At 40.2% G+C, this 21,620-nt stretch overlaps 1 protein-coding gene across 2 annotated transcripts in view; it reads left to right on the plus strand.

Annotated features, from left to right (window-relative positions):
- MYH9 (myosin heavy chain 9) overlaps positions 1 to 21,620 on the plus strand; it is a 72,167-nt gene that overhangs the window by 12,690 nt on the left and 37,857 nt on the right. Inside the window, exons 2-5 of one of the 2 annotated variants that reach the window (XM_017823420.1) lie at positions 2,837 to 3,189; positions 8,390 to 8,546; positions 18,902 to 18,929; positions 19,513 to 19,606. In XM_017823420.1, the coding sequence (XP_017678909.1) occupies positions 2,857 to 3,189; positions 8,390 to 8,546; positions 18,902 to 18,929; positions 19,513 to 19,606 (612 nt within the window). In that variant the 5' untranslated portion in view covers positions 2,837 to 2,856. Of the gene's footprint in view, positions 1 to 2,836; positions 3,190 to 8,389; positions 8,547 to 18,901; positions 18,930 to 19,512; positions 19,607 to 21,620 lie in introns of those variants that run through there. The other variant, XM_017823421.1, reaches the window with a different exon arrangement.

The raw sequence follows: 21,620 nt of genomic DNA on the forward strand, positions 1-21,620 counted from the left end.
TTTGTGGTATTGCTAGTTTAGACGCCCTGTGGGTTAGAAGTCAGCCTCGAGAATAGCACTAATGCCATGTTGTCTTACCATGAGCCTCCAGTGTTTTACTTCTAGTACGTGATGATTCTGTTCTGGAGCATATGAAGACTAATTAAAGATGGTGATAAAAAGACTGCTACTGCCATGCAGTAGGGTAGTTTTCAAGTCTGTTTCAAGTTTGGGGTGCAGGCTCTCTTTGAATCTCCTCACTACTAATTGGTAGCTTCAAAAGCTTAGTGTTTGGTGAGATTTTAGAATAACTGTGTTAGGTTATTTCTCCTCTTAGTGTAAAAGTTGTTTTCAGTCCTGAAAATAAAAACGGATAGAATGATCCCTTACTGGTTGAAGAATACAGTCCTTTTGTATGCGAGATAATTTGGGGTTCTCCTACTGTAAGGAATTTGACTACTGTCTCTGTAACTGTCTTCTTTCCTTACTTCTCTTCAGATCTAGAACTGGCTGGAGCTACGTCTGGAAAGATTTTTTGTGATCTTATATATTTCTTAGCCAAAAAGAATTACTCTGTCCTGGAATGTATCTCCAAGATATAGTGAATGCATTTACTCTAGCAGTAAGGAAGTGAGGAATATGTTTCAGTGTAATGTAGGACACTTCAGACGGCTGGTTACTTAGGATTCCTCAGGAAATGATGAAACTGAATTTAGCTGAAGCATACTGCCTCTGTCCTGCCTGATTATAGCCAAAAAAGGCAACTGGTTAGATTCTGGGAGTAGCATAGGCAGGAAACTGTGTAATGGAGGGTAGAGCACAGCTGTTGCCTTGCCAGACCTGATACAACTCTGGACACAATTGAATATTTATTTCTTTTTTTTTTCTTTTCCCCCTCCTTCCCTCCACTCCCTTTTTTAACCCTTTGACCACAACCTGCAGATGATACTCTGCAGTGTCATGAAGTCCTAATATCTTCTATTGCATTGTTAGTCTTCTCTATTTCCTATATAGTCTCTCAGGCTTGCTGTTGTAGGGTGGTCTTGAAGCTCTCCTGACAGCTGCAGTTTTTAATGGCAGCCTCCAGATTGCTACATCTTAGCTCTGCAATAAATCTCTTCATCATGTACCCATTAAAATCTAGTTTTTCAGGGAAAATATGAAAAGCCAGGGAGGAGTTGCTCTGAGAATGACCATTGTGGTGATTGAGGTGGAAGTGTCAGGGACCCTGTGGGCAAGGAAAGACAAGGTAAAGTGTGGGATAGCTGTTTGGCATATCCTGTAAGGCTTAGATCAGATTTTAAACTCAAGCTAAAGGAAATGATTATTTATAGAGTAATTTTCTCTTTATTTGCTAAAGAATTTTTGACTGTGAATATACAGCTAACCATACAGTCTCTGACACAAAGTTACATCCCACCTACGGTAATACATTTGTTGAAAGGAATTTCCCTACATGCTTACAAATGGCTGGTGTGGGCATTTGTGCCCATCATTATTATAGCTGATGTTTTTCTGGCTTCATTCACTGCTTGCTAATGCTGGGACTCAACATCTATTGTTGCTCTCATGCATATTTTGGGAATTGAGCTGCTTCTCTCCTGCTTTCAATACTTTTTTGTCTGCAGTACCTCCAGTGAAACTTCACTTATTTGATTTGCTGGATTGTTTGTATATATGGGTATGTTCAGTAGAAAAGTTACCCTATAGATCCTGATGGCCTTCTATGACATGAGTATTGATATTTTCATTTCCTGTTCTTTAGGTGGTAAAGAGCTCTAGTTTCTATCCAAGTTATGAAAAACATATATTGAGGACACTGGTATCTTTGTGAGGAAGGCTCCAAGAAGTTATGTTTATGGGATCTTGTAAAGAGGCTGCTGTTACATGGTTAATGAGCCTTGACGCATGCAGCCCTTTTCTGATTGAAAGAATTCCTGAATGGCACTAATAAAATTGCTGCTTTATAAACTGGAAAATCCCTGGCGGTAGTGTTCTGGTTTTGATGAAACACTGAATCTGGGGTGCCATTTTTCGAGCGTGCTGCATGTCTCCCTCTTGTATGGGTGGAACTCTCTCCTCTGTCTGACCACAGCTTCATAGAAAGCTCCCATTAGAGGATTTTCAGCTGTAAAATTTCCTGAACACAGATTTATTCTGTTACTCTCTTGAAGGGTTTTCCTACTGAACGTTATGTAGAAAAAAAAGAAACTGGTGGGCTGGGTATTACTACTAAGTTGGTGATGGAAAGTATCTAACATCAGTCTTAACTGGTGTCCTCAAATTATTGCTATCTTTTAGAAGCGAAGTGCGCCTCATTGTCTAGACTGGTAGTTGGCATTTCTAACAAGTTATGGTATTTGATTTATAGCTTATCAGAAGAAGGAGATACAAAGTAAAAGTGTTGATTAAACATTTATGATTATATTTCTGAGCTAATATCTCTACCACGTAGAGCAGTGAAGGGCTAATCTTGACCTGAATGTTACTGACATAGTGTCTGATGCTATGAGGATTGGCACAAATTGTTTGGTACTTGGCACTTTAATGTGCTTTCTCTTTTCTGCCAAATAATGGCTTCCAAATGCTTAACGGTCAGTGTTGTGTTGTAGGGGTTTTTTTTAAAACTGCTTGCTAGTTGGGTTTTTTTCATCCTCTTGGCAAGCAAAACCTTGACCTTATTGGAAGTTTGACAACTTTAACAGTGCTTACTAACATGAAACTAAAGGAGGGGGAGGCATGCTCTGATGACCAGCGATTCAGAGTACTTAGCATGTGCCTGTCTGCCACTAGGAATTTGCAAGGCAACTTGAGGCTTTAAAAATATCCTTTTTTTTTTTTTCCCTTCTCTTCACAGGTCCCCAGTTGTAAACCACAATGGCGCAAAGAGATGCAGATAAGTACCTTTATGTGGACAAAAACATCATTAATAACCCCTTGACTCAGGCTGACTGGGCAGCTAAGAAGCTGGTATGGGTTCCTTCAGAGAAGAATGGGTTTGAGGCAGCGAGCCTGAAGGAAGAAGTAGGAGATGAAGCTATCGTGGAACTGGCAGAGAATGGGAAGAAAGTGAAAGTTAATAAGGATGACATCCAGAAGATGAACCCCCCGAAATTCTCTAAAGTAGAAGATATGGCAGAGCTGACGTGCCTGAATGAAGCTTCTGTGCTTCACAACTTGAAGGAGAGATACTACTCAGGACTGATCTATGTAAGTAATCTTGTCTATTGGGGTGAGAGTTCTTGATTACATACTGTGTGAACTTACTGTAATCACTTTGCTCCTAAATATGTATGTTAACCTTTCATTGCCCCTGTTGCAACTCCTGTGTGACTTAGCTTCTTCCCTCTACTTACAATTTTTTCACTAAACTGTGCCAACCTCCCGCTATTAATATTGAAGCTTTCAATGAATGCTATGGTAAATTTACCTTTAATGTTTTAATGTCTTTGTTTGCAGGGTGTTTTGAATGCCTTTGAACTTTCTTTTAGCAAGAAGCAAGAGCAGTTGGATAGTGGTAGACAGGGAGTCTGATCTGAACTGAACTAAATAATAATAAAAACACAGTTCTAATACACCCAGCGTTTGAATTGTGTTTTCCATATCTGGAGCTTCAGTGGGGAAGAATGCTAATGCCAAGCTTTGTGTTATAAAAATTCTGGATCTCAGATTGTCTTGTCAGAGAAGGAACATATGTGCTTGCATGTGCTTACAGATAGGAAATGTTTCCTTTTCCTTCTGCCCCCAAATGGACAAGAGCAGAGATTCCTGCTTCTTACTGCTGTGTAAATGACAAAGGTACCATTTATGGGACCAACGGTTATACCCGATGAAGGAGGCAGCAACCACGTCACTGAATACCGACAGCAATAAACAGGGAAAGGTGGGGAAGGAGACTTTGGAACCTTGATCTGGTTCTTCAGTTCCCTTCTGATTTTTCTCTTCCTGTTGCCTATGTTTAACCAGCAGATGTTGGTTGTGATAATCTTTATTAATACTCTGCAGTCATAGAATGAATTATTAAACCCAATGGTAATGTAAAATTTGGGTGCAGTGACTGGTTAAAACAGGAATCAGTGTACCTTGGTTTGTTCATTTTCAGACTAGCCTCTGCTTACAGGATTGAAATGGGACTTGTTGAGATGGAATTGTGAGAAGTACTGGATGTTGAGTATTTTTAGGCAGTACGAAATCATCTTCACAGTATATTAGAAGATCTAGTAAAATACATTGTATTGTACTAAAGAGTAAATTTCGCATGTAAACATGTATGTTAATAGGATCCTCAAAGAAATTTTGTCTAGGTTCCCCACTACCACTTCTTGTGCTTCCAAAACTTAAAAGCTGATTCTCTTGTCATATGGAGAAGACAACTTAAGTAAAAACTCTGCAATATCTTTTTGTATGTTTGGGATGGTTTTTTTGAATGCTTACTACTTTATCATCCCCTTAGGGCTATAGTCTTTCATGTAGTCATCTTATGTAGAATCTGTAGATGTTCTCTTCTGCCCTAATAGGGACTGATGTTATCTAAGACACCACAATAGCAGGAATTCACTCTAGCTGTACATCTTGGGTAGGAACCTTTGTGGACTGTTGCCTTCCAAGTTGAGGAGTATGAACACAAGTGAGAAACTCATGACTGACTAGTTCTGTGACCGCTGCTCTTCTGGAGTGGCATGAAGGCATAGAGTTGACTCTTGCAGAAATTATCAAAGAACATCTAAAAGATGCAGGGCTGATATAAATTTAGTCTGACTCCCACTGTCTGATGTCAGAATTTGAGAGCTAATGTGATTGGAGGTTAATGCATGTAATTATTCTTGTGGTTAACAACGCCTCCTATTATTGGTCAAAATCTGTTCTCAGAGGGAGTAATCTTGGTATTGAGATGAAATGTGATGTGTAAGATCATATGTAACATTTTTAGAATAGGAAACATTGCTAGTTTATATAGTAAGTTGTTGAAAATAATTCAGCAGTATCTCAGTCTGCTGCACACTGTGCAATGGGCTGTTTCACATATCTTGCAAGATATCCTCTGATATTTCTGATGTAGTCTGTGACTGTAATGAAGTGAGTTCTTCTAACTGGATTTTAAGAAGTATTCAAAAATCCCCACACCCTTCACCCAAGAAAACCTAGCATAGTAATTCCCTATTACGGAATCTTAGTCTTGCCAAAACTGTGTTTCTGTGCACTTGTGAAATGGACTGATCTCACCTGTCAGCAGTTCTCAGCAAGTCAGGAGATTAATGTGAAGGCTTAAAATACTTTCATTGGAGTGGCTGTTAGTTGATCATTAATCCGCCTGAAGAAAGGGAGTACACACAATGCACCTCTAGCATAAATGTCTCTGGGAGGATCATAAGCATAATTTAGTTCTGCTCTTGTCCTTTCTCTCTCATTTGCCATCAGGGCTGCATGTCAGATTTTTTTTTACACTTTATTTTTCTGTCTTTCCATCCTGTAAAAGGAAGGGAGAAATCTTATCATTGGTGCAGGCAAGGAACATCAAACAGTTTGAGAACTAAGAGCTTGAGTCTGACACCAATGTGCTGTTTCCAAGTGTAGATTGGTTCTGCACTGAGGTGATTTGCTAGTAGACTGGCTTTCTATTAACCCTTTCTATTTGGAATCCTTTATCAGAAGGTCATTGTCAGCTTTTGTGTTGCTTACCTGAACTGCCCTGTTTGTATTCAGTGTGAAACTCAAAACTCAACCTTACACGTTGCAGTTATTTTATTCAAATTAACAGTTGCTGGAAAATAAACTTTCTAATGCTGTCAACTTTGTGTTGTGCTGTAGATGGTCCTTTCAACTCTTCAGAACTAGTTTAGCCATTAGAGAAATGAAATTAATTCCAGTTTGGCCTGTGTGTCACTTGAAATAGTTAGTGAAAAGTAATGCCAGAATTCTATTTTTAAATAGCAATGATTGAGACAAAGTACGGATTTCCAAGCCAGCTATGCTTATGATAGGTGAACCTTTAAACTGGAACCTTGGGTTCAATTCAGGGATTTATGCATATAAGTCGTTACTTCAGCAGGATGAAGATGACTCTTGTTGTTTCTGTGGTAGGGCTGGCAGCTTCTGCTCTATACAGCTCAACTTGCTTCCTATAAAACTCTGTCAATGGGCTTGACCAGCAGTTGTGACATGGTGGTCTCACTCAGTTACCTATCCCAGCCATGATTAGTTGTTTCTCTTTATTAAACAAAAATATCACCTCATACATCTGAGATCATTATACTGCGTGGAAACTTCCCTTAGGTATTTCTCCTGGCAGCCAGGATGCTGGAAGAGAGTGGTGGCTTCTTCCTGCATAATTGCTTCATGGCTTCATCACTCTAAGTGAAATGAATGCCTTCCGTTTTCTAAACTGTTGCTCTCATCTGTAAGATTGCTTCAGACCTTTGCACTATACTTACCTGAAAAGCAGCAGTTCTGATTTGTCAGCAAACACAGCCGTGAAGGGTCACACAAATACAGACAAGAAAACTTAATGTTCCTTGTGGACTTGTATTGTGTGTACTGTGAACATGCTGCTCTTGCCTTGACTCCTTTCTACCTCTTGGCGCTGCTCTGTCTTCCACAAGTCAAAGGTCAGGAAAGTATGACCCAGACTTTCAGCTGATACTCTGTACTGTATGAGTACCGTTGGACTTGATGGAGACCTAAGGCTGAGGCAAAAGGAACTAGAATTGCCAGGTTGGTTCTGTAAATCCCTTAAACTGTTCCCTTCCAGCACTACCTGAAACCTAACCTGACTAGAATGTCTCATGGAAGTTTAGCTTCTGGAACTTTAGAAGTACTATGCCAAAAGGTTTTTAGCCAACTTTCATGGTTTTCCACTTCGGAAAGAGATTTAGTATTTTCTGTAAGCCATTCAAATATTGCTCAAATATTTTTAAAAAATGAGTGAAAAAAGAGGAAAAAGAAAAAGAGTAGGTCTGGAAACATCCTGATAGTTTATTTTGGGGTATGGAAAAGGAACCTTAACTATCTATAAAAAATTTTGAGTGAAAACTATATCTGAATCTGCTGCATAGAAGAGTGAACTAGTTACTTAACATTAAGCCATCATGTAGAAACTTTAGATATAAGACCATAAACTGTGTGGTAGATGCTATTTTCACCCTTCTGATCAGCGCAGTCTAATCCTTACCTTTATCTAGCTAAGGAGCTAAATCTGATTAAGTGCTCTCTGTGCTCCTTGTGGAGAACTCTTTAGCACTCCGAAGCACTCTTTCTTCATTGAACAAACAATAGAAGAGATGTTGACAGTTGAAATAAAAAGTGCCAAAGGTACTCTCTTCTGGTAGCAGTGCAAGTTGCTGTAGAAAACTGTTCATCTCCAGATGTTTCAAACAGCTGCTTCTGAAGTTGACAGGGAAGTAGGATAGCTCTAAATCCCAGGAGCAAGGCTTGGAATGCTATTCTTAGAATATCTAGGAGATATCCAAGAAGTCTCTGCTTCTCCTATTTTGTTTGTGAGTACGAAGTTGGTTGGGCTTTTTCTTTCAGGTATTCAAATCTCAGAGTTTTGTTTTTTCCTTTTTTTAAAAAAAAGCTTAATATTTTCACTGGAAGTATTTTGTCAGTTGTATTCCATTAGAATTGTGTAATTTAAGCCAGTGGAAACCAATTGAGAAATCGAGGTTTGCTGTCATAGATCAATGAATTAACCATTTGAAATTAATTAGAAGTAAACTTCAGTAAATGTTGCTGACTATACGACATTAATGACCTAATGGTTTGAATCTAGTTTGAGTCATACTCATTACATTGTAAATCAGGAAAGTGTTCAGGCTGGAAGAGTCTTCAGGAGGCCATCTAATCCAGCTTCCTGTTCAGAACAGGGTAGCACTGAATTTGGCCTAGTCCAGTGGCCTTGAAAACCTTTCATGAGTACACTGATCTAATTTTAATTTTAGTAACTATTTTGGCTTGAAGTGTTATTGTGTTGTAGTTGATCAATTACTAGATAAATCCATAGCAAACATGAGGCAGAACATAATAAAATGTGTGCTTCTAGGAGCTGAGCACCTACCTTATACAATAAAATGGCACTTGACCTGAATATAGGAACCTTGAAAGGAAGAAAAGCCAGTCCTAGTGGACTATTAGTTAGCCAAGGAGCAGGCCAGTCACATCAGTGTGACTAATGTGTCAGTTGATGCTCTGTGCATACTTGGAAAAGTTGAGTACTGGTCAAGTTGATATGACTTTAGGTGTTGCTCAGATTCTAATATTGCGTAGTGGGAAGCATCCCACGTGGCATCACTGGAAGAAGTATTTAAAAAAGCACTGTTCAGTTTGTTTGTTTTTTCAAGCAATATACTGTTAAAATACGCAACTATACAACATTTAATTCTTGTCTTTATTTGCTGGGGCGTTTTCTTTCCAGACCTACTCAGGCCTGTTCTGTGTGGTAATCAACCCTTACAAGAACCTGCCCATATACTCAGAAGAAATAGTGGAGATGTACAAAGGCAAAAAGAGACATGAGATGCCCCCTCATATCTATGCCATCACAGACACAGCCTACAGGAGTATGATGCAAGGTAAGTGCTGACTGAGATAATGACTCTTGTTGAAATCCCAAATCAAGGTTGCAGTCAGAACACTGTAGAAGAACAACTCACTGCTATCAAAAGACATTGTTGCCCACTCTGTCCTTGCTTACAGACACCTGACACCTACTTGGTACCACCTTTTGTGTTCAGGTGAATACCTTTCTCCTGCTCTAATGGATTGAAGAACCTTACAGAGAGTCTGGTTAGAGCTAAATTTGACATGAAGAACAAGTTGGTGTGAGCGCACAGCGTTCAGAGAAGCAAGCAGAACTGAGGTAGCAAATTTTCCCTCTTGGTGATGAGCTTATAGATCAAGATAGCTATAGGTGGGCAGGCAGATGTATTGATTGATAGAGGCTTTTAACAAAAGCCAGCTTAAAATCCAATTGTACAATCTAGTTGGGTGAAACAAGCTTAATATTTTTAGGTGTGATGGTCAGTGGTAGTTTTACTGATTGAGAGTTGTTTGGTTACATTCTTATTCTGGTAAAAATAAAACTTCCCATCAGGAAATATTAAGTACATCTGTTGGCTTTTCATGGAATAAAAGACAGCAAGCAGATTGACCTATTTCACCCCCACCCTCACATATACAGCTGAGAATTAGAGAACCGTATATAGTATCTGCAGCTTGTTTGTCACTTGAGAACTTTTAAATATGGAGCTCTGAATATCCTGTGCATATCCCTCATTCTGAGAGGGGGTCTTTTACAGAGTCAGTGCTTGTGTTTGCATGCTTGGAGAGTGTTCAGGTGTGGAGGTATTTTGTGCTTTTCTTCCTGTTTGTTGATGGGTTTTATGAAGAAGCATGCTTTGTAGGGTTTAAAGGGTGTAATGGACAGTTTGATTTGTCGTGACTTGTATGAATGTAAGTACTCCTTTAATTTTTGATGACTAGAAGTGATTAAGGTGTTTGTCTCTCCTGGGTCTTGTCATTAGCTTCGCATTTTTCAACAACGGCCAGATATAATACAATTATGCTTTAAAATTCTCATCAGACTCAGTTTTAGAGTTCTGCTTTTCACCTGCCCTCCCTACCATTTGCACCGCCAAGCACAGGAGGACTGTAGTAATATAGGTTCCCAGAGTGGGAAGGGGACAAGAAAATCTCCATCCTACCTGTGCTAGTGGCTTCAAACAAACTTTGTGTGGAGAAGGCTATGAAAGGTTGCTAAAGCATGGTGCCATGCAGAGCAGAGCACAGGGCTGAGCTAACAAGACAGATCAGTAAATCTGGATTTGTAAAAGCCCGAGGTGGGGAGGGATGAGCATACAGATGTGCTGCAGTGGTCTTGTGGCACAGTATTGATGGTGATTTGTTGAAGATGTGGCAGGTCTTGACAAAATACAGCTATACTGCTGGTGTGTTACTGTGAAATGAGTGCTGTATCCAGAAGAAAAAAACCTGTGAACCTGGACCTATATAGGACCTCATTTCCCTCAGAAAAAGACTGGGTCTGCCATGAAGGACAAGAAGAGAAGCTCCACCTGTACTACACATGGCAGAATGTTGTCCATAAACATCATCCCTTATTGCTTCCTTCTCTCTCTTGCTCTCTCATTGTCAGCTCAAGTACTAACTTGCATTTTTCTTAAACAAGCTATTGACTTAATTCTACCAAAGTTATTGTTCCCTAAAAAGAAATCTTTTCTATATAGGATCAGAAATGGTTTCTTTGGCATTGTTGTAAGGAGACTGAAGAAGTCCTTTTCTTTTACAGACAACAGTCAAACCATTTGAAACTGCATGTGCATGCATCTTGTCCTTCATCTCTGCCAGGTATATCATCATGTGGCAGAAGATATCCAAGCAGTGCAATTCTGCAACAAGGGATGGGTGACCTTCCCTGGTCTAATGGTGGTTCAGAGCTAGTGATTAATCTACATGGATGCTTTCTTTGCTGTTGAAAAGAGAAGATGTCTCCATCAGACCACTGCTTGAACCACGTCTAAAATTTGGAAATCCCAGACTTGACTTGCTTTATTGTACAAAGCAGAAGAATGGCAGCCCTGCCTCTGTGTTCCAAGTATGGGAAAGTTGCTATGAGCTCTGCTGGAGTGTTTGCCTTTCCCAGAACAATTCTAGCTGTGCAGTATTCTCAGCAGTATTGATAGTCAAGAGGTTTACCCCAGCTCTTCTTTGCCTAGTTTGAGATACCTCGTTGCTGACTTTTTGGAATGCTTGTTGGTTGTGAATATCATTCTCAGTTAGCTTTTGAACTAGCCTGCTTTGACTTTTTTAACTAGGTTTGGAAGGATTTTTCTGGGTGGCTTCACATGTGTGCTCTGTGTAACCTATGTGTGCTAACAAGACTCGTAGAGATTGTTTTAGGGTTATTTGCTGCCTTATTTTCTTCTTGCAAAGGGTAACAGTAGCATTCCAATGTCTGCTACTGGGGGTCTGTCACTGGGGGTGACGGAGAGTATGTTGTTGCAGTATGTCTCTGGTCCTGGCCAGCCTCTAGGGCAGTGGAAAGCAGCATTCCTATTCCACTTTCTCATTTTGCTCAGCGGTGGGGGAGGCTTGGTGCAGCAGCCGGTGGTATGGCAGGAATCTGTACAGAGAATAGAAGATGAAAGGGTCGGGTGCTCCACATGAGCCAGAGGCATTTAGGATTAGGCTGCCTTCCCTAGGTTACTTTCAGAGTCCTGAAGACTGGGCATCCTTCATGGCCTGAAGAAGGATAGCAAGCTGTTGGCTCTGACTTCTGTCAGCATGGGGTATAGTTATCTCTTAAGCTGACAGAGTGCAAAAGCTTTTTTTGTTAATTGATTTGGACTCTGATTTTTTGTTGTCGTTGTTGCTGTTGTTGTTGGTTTTCAGTCAGTTTATGGTATTTGAGTAAGCAGGCCTTTCAAAGGGCTGGTTCATCAGGAAAGGAATTGGGAAGGGGAGAGGAAGATGAGAGCTTTGTTCCAGCCTCTGCTAATCCAGAAACTATTTAACCCTTTTCAGGCATCTGTGCTGATACACTGTGGGTGAGCTTGGTCCTCTTTTTGTGTCTGCGGGTTACTCCACTGACAGAAGTGTCATGTGTCACTTAGATATTCTAAGAGATTATATTGCTTTTTGTTAATTTTCCCAGAAGTACTTTCTTGAAGCAATAAAATGGAGGAGAATTTGTTCAAAGTAGGTTGTTTGTTGTTGGTTTTGTTTTTTTTTCTCTGACCCAAGACTTTGACTCTCAGAAATGAGGTGAGAACATTACTTTGCTGCATGGTACTTGGAGAGACTGTGCTTCAAGAGCAGAACTCTGAAAAAAGCGTAACATTTTTGCTTTTAGAGAAAACAACCATTTGTCTTAATGTTTCTGCTCCCTGGGTAACCTGGATGCCAGTAACCTCAAATCTGCTTTCAGAAGAGTTAGTCTTCTGATGCTGATAATTGAAGCACGGTGCCTGTAAGTGGAGAGATGTCTTGAGCAAATAAATCATTATTTTAAGGCAGCAGATGTATACTGAAGAGGTACCTCCTTTACCTCATTTCATAGTCTCCAGGGCCTCAATTTAGAAAAACATACTTTAAAACTGTTAAACAGCACCCATTTGTCTGTTTGGAACCCATGCAGGGAATTTTCTGTGTCAAATAGTGATAGAAGCTAGAAATGTCATTGGTATCTGGAGCATGGTTTTGGTTTTAATGCCCTGAAAAGTATCTGAAACTTCTGTAATAGATTAGGTCAGTATGGTTATTCTGGTCTACAAAGCTCATCCTGTTCAATGAAGAGATAAGTAGGAGAGGGAATAGGCGGCACATAGCTAAAGAACATACTCTGTCTCTTTTCTTACCCAGTTTTCTCCACATTTTTTGGGGAGCTCCTAACATTTCACCTAACAAACCTCTGAAAATCATTGTACAGTGATTAAACCCTCCTTGACCTTGATGGATTAGTCTGCAAAGGAGCCTGTGCAGCCAGCACCTTGCTGGTGTTCACTTGGGTGTTAGGTAGTCTCTGGGTTTGGTGTTTAAAAGAAAAAATCCTGAAGCACAGTAACCTCATTTTTTGGTGCCTTGTTATACTAAGGGACGAAACACAGTGTGAAGTGTTTTAAGACAAATTGCTTGCCATTGTAGATCCTCATGCACCTTGGGACCAGTTGTGATTTTCACTACAGGCAGTCCTGTAGATCTGCTTCTATAGAACAGAGACCTTCAAGAGTTTTGTTTGTAATTCTTAAATGTTTGCATATGTGTTTAAGTTTCTGAGCTAGCAGAACACTTCTGTTTTAACTTGCTTGCTGCCAAGTAATTTCTCAGGTTGCTTCTTAGCACTGGTCTGCTGTGCTGCACTGCATAATACACTGTCTCAAAGTGCATCTTTCTCTTCTGTATGAGATTCTGTGAGTGCTCATCAATTCAGACCTGCTCAGATTATGTAGAGGCACAGATGTCTCTTTCAAGTTGCACGTAAAGGTCTAGTTCTGTTTCCACTAAACGCAAAAGAATATGGACTGTAGTGTCACTAGTTTGTTTCCAAGATTTGTCCGCATTTCTGATGCAAAGGGCAACATTAAATTTGGATACTAATTGCGGAGAATATTAATTTTGATGGTGTCTGGATACAAATAGCGAGAAAATACGTACGTAGTTTCTCATTTTCTTAAGAAATGTTTTACGTGCTTCGAATTACTTGAGATTTCTAAATACAGCTCTCAAAATCTGTGTCTCAAAATGTGGTTTCCAATAGAACAAGGAGCTAAAAATGAATCCGTTGCCCACTTGTTTTTTAGTAGCTACCACACCCTTTTCAGTTCATTCCTGTAAACCAGAGCAGGAGCTCCCTGGCAGTCACTTATGTAATGGTCCAGCCCCTGCTGTCAGTCTCCCTGCAGTTCACTGTTTTAGTATCATGAGCTGCCTGAGCTTTTGCAGGCTGTATACCAGTTTTTCTTTTCTGTCAGAACTTCATAAACATTTGTGTAACCTAAAATTACAGCCTAACTTGTTTTCTGCCATCTCCAGATTCAGTTAAGGAGTGCTAGAGAAAGGGATATGGGCTCTAGTCCAAAAATGTCTTGGGGGAATAAATATTTGCATTTGACCCAGTAGGATATATTTCATTTTTCAAATGAAACTTATTTTTCTCCTTGTGGCTGTCCTCAAACTTCAGCTAATGCAGAGCTGGATCTTGGCACTGCAGAGTTCCTGCCAACTCAAGTGGGTTTTTTTCTCTCTTTTTTTTTAACCATCTTTTTTTTAACATCTTTTCTGTTGTTGAGAGCTATCTTGAATATGCTGCGTTTGTCCTTCATTTGATTTTTCTTTTCTTTCTTTTTTTTTCTTTTTGTACTTGATGATAGTTTATTAGCATTTTGAAAGCTCTCTATAATGCGTTCCTTAAATGATAATGCAAAAACAGGCTCTCAGGCTCTGTTCTGGTGTTCCCCTGGAGTGTTTTTGATCTTGCTCAAACCAGCATATAGGTTAAAGCACCACAATGAACACATTTGATTAGATCTGATGCCAGTGGGTTTGTTCTGTGTAGCACAGTGTGTTAGGGGCCTGGGGTTCCTCCTGTGTCAAGAGCCCCAAGGAAAGGACATGGGTTGTAAAATTATGTTGATGTTGGAAGGGAAATTTGAGGAGGCAATAAGAAGCTGAAAATACTGTATGATTGAACCACTTAGATGCATTTAAGACTAATTCTTGCTTTAGGTCAACTCTATAAGTTGGTTGGCCAGCCAGTTGGCTAAGTTGGGCTGCAGGCATTCCCCAGGATGCTGGCGGAGCAGTGTAGTAACAGGAACTAGGAGGGCCAGGCTGCTCCGTCCTGCCAGATGCTCCGTGGTTAGGAGGTGGGTGTTACCATCGAGCTATGGTTAAGCTTTTAGCCTTAATGAGTCAGCTATAGGCAGGGGACTGCAAGCCAAGCCTTTGCCTTTCAGCTCCACTTCCTCTTAGCTGGAGAGATGATGTCACCATTGTGTGAATGCTATATACTTCTCCTTTTATGGAGATGAACAGGCCTGAAACGGGAGTCACTCATGCAGAGGAAGTGGGTGATAAAGGCCTGGTAGGATGTTCTGTAACTGAGATGGAGAGCTTAAATTGCATATTCTCTTCTAGCCTTCCAACCTTTTTCTTCTCCCATCCCAAAACATTTAAAAACAGAAGTCAGGAGTTTGAAGCTGCATTAATTTATCAGTTATGCCAATATATTCGACCACAGCAATTCAGCATTCATTCAGACTTGTTTTGCACTAGAATATTTGGTTGAGGACTTTCTTTGTACAAGAAGTTCCTTTCCTCTTGTGAAAACAAATTTTGGTTTAATTAAGTTTTTAGTATATGCTGAAGCAGTCACCTGTCTAAGATGCAGTCTTTTATTCTTGGACTAAAGAAAGTCAAGAATGAGTTAGATATGGGTTTTTTTACATAGTAAAATTAAACTACTGATCTTATTATACAATACTGCTGTACAGTTTAAAATTAAAGGATGTTTTACTTCCTGAATTTCTGGATGCTTGAGGCTGCTGCATCTTATGATCACTTGAATACTATGGTGATGAGAGCTGAAGAAGAGCCTAGATAAAAAGCTTTCCTTGTCAGCTGGTTTGAAATACAGAACTGTTGCTATAATTAACTAATGAGTTGTTATTCTGGATTATTTTTAATAAGTAACTCTGTTTAGGATTGAAAAGCAGATGCAGATTTCTTTTAATCAGGCATTTCTTGATTGTGTTATTATAAGCAACTGAGTTTATTGTACCCAGCACATTCTCTTTTGCTGAGTAGGTTGCTTGCACAACTGACAGTAAAATACAGGCAAGTGCTGACTGAAGTTGTGCAGAACGCCCATGTTGAATGCTTGGGGTTTTTTTTTTAAAAAATGAGGTGGAGATGGCCTCTTGCCTGGACAACTGAATTCTGATTCATGATGGCTCAAGTCAGCATGGTATGGAGAATGATTATTGGCATTTTAAACAATTCTTAACTGAAATTGTATCTGAGAGTTATGCTTTGTATGCATTAGCTCTTTGGCCCTTTGGTCGGCTCCAGTTTCCTGTTGCTCAACACATTATTTGAGTTGTCTGTCTGTACACAATTAGAAGAATTCCAGCTATCCCAATGACTGCTACTTTGCAGTCCTGGGAAAGAATTTCCCCCGGATTGCAAACAGGAATGTTGCCTTTTATGGCAGTGTCTGCACGCTCCCGGTGACTTGCCTGCACTCGCAGGTACGTTCCTGCTGACTTAAAGCAGAGGTGACTAAGGCAGCTGCAGTGGGCCACCAGGAAGGTATGCTGGGGGAGGAATACTGTGCCAAGAGGATTTTGAACACTGTCTGTGACTTTTCCTGCCTGAGCACCTTTCAACACCTTACTCTGTGTTAAGGCAGGGAAAAATCCTGTGCTTGCCCCTTTGAGACTTCCTAGGATCACTTCAGGGTGCAGTTGTTACCTTGCCTCACTGGAATGAGGCTTGAAGGAACATCTCAACTAAGTATAACAAAACTTGGCATGATCAAGAAGTGTTCAATGCCAAAGAGCTTCTTGGTTTCATTTGATGCTGATCATCTCTTTTTCTGTTGGGCAGTCAGTTTATCTGTCTGCCTACCAGTACTCTTTTACTGGATCATCTGGAGGAGAGGGAATGGGAAGGCATGTGCTATTCAAGTGCTTGGGGCTCCACTGCCTGTTTAAGAAGCCCCAGCTCATATTCCAGGATCAGAGCTGGCTACCAGGAGTAAGGAGCACCTTCCTTAGAATTATCTTTTTAAATGTTGTTTTTCTTTCTCTCAAATTGACTTCTTAGAAGAGCCTCTGTAGTACCTGAATGCGAGTATATTTTCTCAGGCAAGTGGACTGCTTGTTTATAGTCAAGCTTTTGAAAGTCAAATGTTATTCAGAGGCACAGTCTTGTCCTTTCACATAGCTGCTTTGCAATGGAGGATTGTACCTAGGTGTTGCACTACCCAAGAATACATTTCCTTAGGCAGTCCATAAATGAGTCATTAGTTATTCCCCTGATCCACCCTCAAAGTGCCCAGTCATGCAGAGGGCTGGCGTGCGCCTTCTGAGCCCTTGACCCACTGGGAACCTTGAATGTGTGGGGCTTTTGAAGCTGGCTAACCTCTACTCTTGCCCTGTCCCTCAGCAAAAGGGGTACATGTCTCAAAGACAGTGAATTAAATTCAACACTTGAAAAAATGAATATGCAATGCAAGTAAAGCAGCAGCATCTAGCTTTGAAGGCTTAAGAATTTGCCAGGCCAAAACCGTTTGAGTAGTGATTTTCTTCTGCTTGCTTTCTTCCAGGCTTGGGGCTGATCAGCTCTTTCTGAGAACGTTAGCAGGGTAATGACAGGTAACATTCTGAGTATTAGCAGGAAAAGAGCAAATTATTTTTCTCTCATTTTTTTTTGCTTATCTACATACAATCAGTTTCCAGTAAAGAAGCTTAAGAGCAGGAGTTGTGTATCTGTAGCACGTGAACCTAATGCTTTCATTATTGGTTTCAGAATAATTTAAGAGAAGATGGAATCGCAAATTTGGCAGGTTTACCAGCTTTCCTTATTCCATGAAAATATGTCCACAGGCTAGCTATACTCCTCTCTTTATAAACTGAGTTTTTAGAAGATTTTTCTTGATGAATATGGTATTCTTGATTTTAAAACTGAAATGCTAAATTCACTTGCAGCAGCGGTATTTAAGGGTATAGAAAGTGGTTTCAGGTACTTGAAATCTATCACACTAGAAACCCTTCCCTAATTACAGCTCAGTCTCTTTATCTTGCACAAAACAACTTGAATGGTGACTTAATTATATCGTCTAAGTACTCTGTGGTGGGAAGAATAGTGAGTGCACTTGATTTCTCCAAGCTATGGGAAAAAGGATTAGAAAGAGCCAGTAGCTAAAATGTGGAGACAGTCACAAACATCAACATAAGTGACAAAGGTTACCAATTGCTGAAATAATGTATTAGAGCAGTGAATTGTATACTTATGGATGTTTGAAGCTTGCTTTTTCTCTCTTCACCAATTAGACCTCAGCCCAATGCAAAATTGGGACTTGGCGGAAAAAGAAAAGTGGAGATAACTGAATGAAATCTAACTGCTGCTGTATTACTGAGCTTCTCAAACTGGATGATCTGACAGTCCTCCGGTCTTGATTTAAAAACAGACAAACACCTAAAATGAAACAAAACAAAAAAAGCCACAGCCTAGTGGGGATTTTGAGTTTGGTGGCACAGTGTGTTCTGTGAGTGCTCCAATGGCTCTTGTGGACTGTCAGTGAATGACTTGCTGTGCCTGTTTGTTCCATGTTTGAACAGGTCTTGCTGCCCTTGTGATCACTACAAGCCACTAAGGCTGTTCTGGTATAGGTACAGGCACTCTCCAGTCTGCCCAGTGCTCCCAGCTTGTTCCTGGTGCTTTGGAGAAGGAATGGGATGCAAACTGGGGGACCAAGCGGGCACAGGGTAGAGGGGTAAATGAAAGGTGAAACAAGGCAGAATCAGGGGAGTGTGTTCACAAAGAAATGGTGCAGGAGCTGTGGAATGAAGGCATGGTGGAAGGACTAGTCAGGAGTGTGCATAAGGAAGTGGAATCATAGGTGGAAGCTGAAAGGAGATTAAAAGATGTGGGAGAAGATAGTGGTGAATAGGCTGGGTGAGTTAAGTTCTGTAACTGGAAAGATATCATCCACAGATGGGAACTGAACACAGGCATTAGTATGTGTGGTGGTATGTAAACATAAAGAAGAAAAGGTTTCTGCTGTTACCAGCTGCTGTGTTAATACAATAGGGGTTGGTGCCACAAACAATCAGCTGTATAGGATGTAAGCTGCTGCTTAGTGTCATAGTTTTTGAGTCCATTCTGTACAAAATAAGTAACGAATATTTCTCACTGAGCTTCCAGTGTTTGTTTTGGAGTGAAAGCCTCTGTTTGATATGAGTCTTTGGCACTTTAGGATTTGTAACAGTTGCCGTCCCACTTCCCCTCTCCCCCTTCCATTTTCACTGCTCTGCTGATAACTTTGGTAAGTCAGTATGGGCCCAGTATAATAAGGGCAAGGCGGCTGAAGAACAAGGAGGTGCACATCAAACTGTAGCTCTGTGGTAAAGAAACATTCAGTGGGAGACTTCTGTATTGTTTGTAGAAAAATTGTAATGCAAATAATCTTTCTGGATGAAGAAAACTAAATTGCTGTGGTGCCATTATCCTTTGGCATATGGTAGGAGGTTGGGGTCTTTTGCCAGAGAGGAGGTTACCTGGCCATGTTTCTAAAGATACTTGTCAGTGTTTACTAGTTCCTGGTTTTGTCTTTGATATTGATTTCATTCTGTCAGAGAAATTCAGTTTTAGAGTCCTAGTCTGACTACTTTTTTATATTTTATTCTAGATCGAGAGGATCAGTCCATCCTTTGCACGTGAGTATTTACAGTTGCCAGCTTGTCTGCATGTCAAAGCTTGTGTTTTTATGTTCTTGGTTGAAGGACTCTCTTAATTTTGAGTGCTGGTAGTAGGCTTACAAAATCAGGTAATAATGGAGAGTCAAGGAGGGTCCCACTACAGTTCCTCCAATATATAATTCTTTCTGCAAAATAAGTGGAAGAAGGGTGGTTTTGAAACAGCCCCTCTGCTCAAACTGCTGAAGTAATACAGCTTTGTCAATGGAAAAAGCTTCAAGTGGTCCTTCAGATTTGATGCAGCTGTAATGTTTAAGTTCATTCATACTGCTGAGGCTGATGGAGTAACAGATACTCTTGATACAGCAATTTCTCTTCTAGACACAGTAAAATTGATTGGCCTTCAGTCCTGCTTACATGTGGAACCTGCACCCAGCTGCAAACTGGCTGAGGGTACAACTGCAGTCCAGCTTTTTCTCCTTTTGAGGGAGGTGCTGCAATGGCCAGAATGCAGTTAAAAATGTCTGTAGCCCTTTTGGGGTTAGAAGTATAAATATGTCCCCCTGCCTCTTGTTTCTGAATGAACTGCATATTTTCTTTACAGAGGTGAATCAGGAGCTGGTAAAACAGAGAACACCAAGAAGGTCATTCAGTATCTGGCTCATGTTGCTTCCTCACACAAGTCTAAAAAAGACCAGGTAAGACCTAGGTTTACTGATGTTTTATTGCTGTGATGACTTTGGACAATAAGTATGTGTGTTGGCTGATGCTGGTAAAAGCCATATTGCTCTGTAGAAGCTTAGGTATTAACATCTATCAGGGGACTGAGGAGGACAGTGAACTATGAAACAATAAATTTTGTAAAAAATGGCAATCTAGGGAAAACTGTTCAAAGTCATAATTCCTTTGATTCAATGGAGCTACAGTGGGGATAAGCTCATCCACAACCTCTTGGATTCATGGGCAAGTGCATTGGCAAGAGCTGCTGTAAGTGAAGCATCACCTGTACTGATCTTTTCACATGGATGTATTGCTTATAACCAGTCTAGGCAGTTTAAAACTGATCTGTCCATGGAGGATTTGTCTCCTTTCTTCTGTACCATCAAAGATTAGGTCTGGCTATTATATACACTGTCTCAAAACTGGAGAATACAGTGATAAGCTAGTGGACATCAGCTGAAAACTTAGAAATTTTACAAAAACATTAGAAGGGGGGAAAACAGCCAAGTGTTAGCAGCACATGAAAGGAGGGTGGTGATGATGGTGGGAGGACTTTAAAGATGTCTCACTTATATTTTTTTCCCCTCCCTCTCCCCCGATGGACTATTGCCGAATTCTTCAGTTGTATCCTCGTAGGTGAGCTGCACGTTTACTGCACGTTCTGCACCAGGAATGCATTTTCTGTCCCATTGTGTGATTTTTTTGAGCAGCTTTTCACTCCACACCAATATCACTTTCTGCAGCTAAAACAAATCCATAGACAATTCACGATTTTTATTTTTTTTTGTGTGGTGCACAGTAATTTTTTTGTAAGGATGTTCAATTGGACACTATAGTGATATCAAGAATATTTGTGTGCTCAATACTAGTTTGCATTTAAAGTTTTTCTTGCAGGGTTTTCTGAGATATACCATTTGAGAAGTATTCATCCAGGACAATAGGACTGGACAAGGCTTTACTAGAACCTGAAGCATACATTGTGTGTGTTCCTAGTAAGATTAATGTAGTTGAAGTATTTAGCTTTCTATTCCTTGCAGTGAGTTGTGGCTGTGGGTTGCAAAGAAAGGTCACAGGGAAGGCTGCTCTGCAGACAGGGTGTTCCAGGACTGTGGGCTTGTTAGCCAGAGCTGAACACACTGGAAATGTTCACCAGTGAGCTGTGTAATGAAAACCAGGTGCCAAGTGTGTCCACTATATCTCTACATAAGAGTTTTCCCGTAGTAGCATAAAGCGTTGGCATGTCTTATGTGTGTGGAGTATATAAATAAGAAGGCATCTCTGCATGCAGGCACACTGTGTGTGCGCACGCACACAGTAGTAACTAACTTCTGGAATCCAACCAAAAAAAAATGTTCCATGTGCCAAACTTTCAGACATATGAAGGCTTTTTCCATGGTCTGTCAGTAGCTGTATTTAGAAACATTCTCCTTTTTTCTTTTTTTTAAGTGTGGAAAATAGAATCATGGGGTTGAGTTAAGTATTCTTCCACTGCTTGTCCTTGAGCAAAATTTGAACCACCGAAGCAGGATAGGACCAGTTGGACTGGTTGGTGATTTGCCCAAGTTTGATATTTAATTTTTTCCCGTAAGTTTTGATTTTTTCCAAAAAGTCTTGCAGTTCACATTTTGTTCCAGCTTTGTGACTAAACTGGCCTTAGCAGAGGGGATTTAGAACTGGAATCTTTGAATGTTAATCGGTAGAGTGCTCTCTGCAAAAACTCTTTACAAAGCAAACTTGGAACCAGAGTATAAGAGTTCATGAAATTGAATACGTTTAATTTTTTGATGATCTCAGGTATACTGGTCATGGCAGATTCTTTGTCTTTAATTAGGATATGATAATGTTGAACCTTTATGCAGCAAGACTAGCCATGAAACATAAACAATATTATAAAGAGTAGTGGTGCTTTATTTACCATGAAGGTTTCTTGACTGTCACCTATAGAAGTTTGGGATGTAAACCCCTGTTTTTCCAAGTATCAGAACAAAATCA

The sequence above is a fragment of the Lepidothrix coronata genome, unplaced genomic scaffold, assembly GCF_001604755.1.
Source record: "Lepidothrix coronata isolate B3197 unplaced genomic scaffold, Lepidothrix_coronata-1.0 Scaffold102, whole genome shotgun sequence".
Classification (NCBI taxonomy): domain Eukaryota; kingdom Metazoa; phylum Chordata; class Aves; order Passeriformes; family Pipridae; genus Lepidothrix; species Lepidothrix coronata.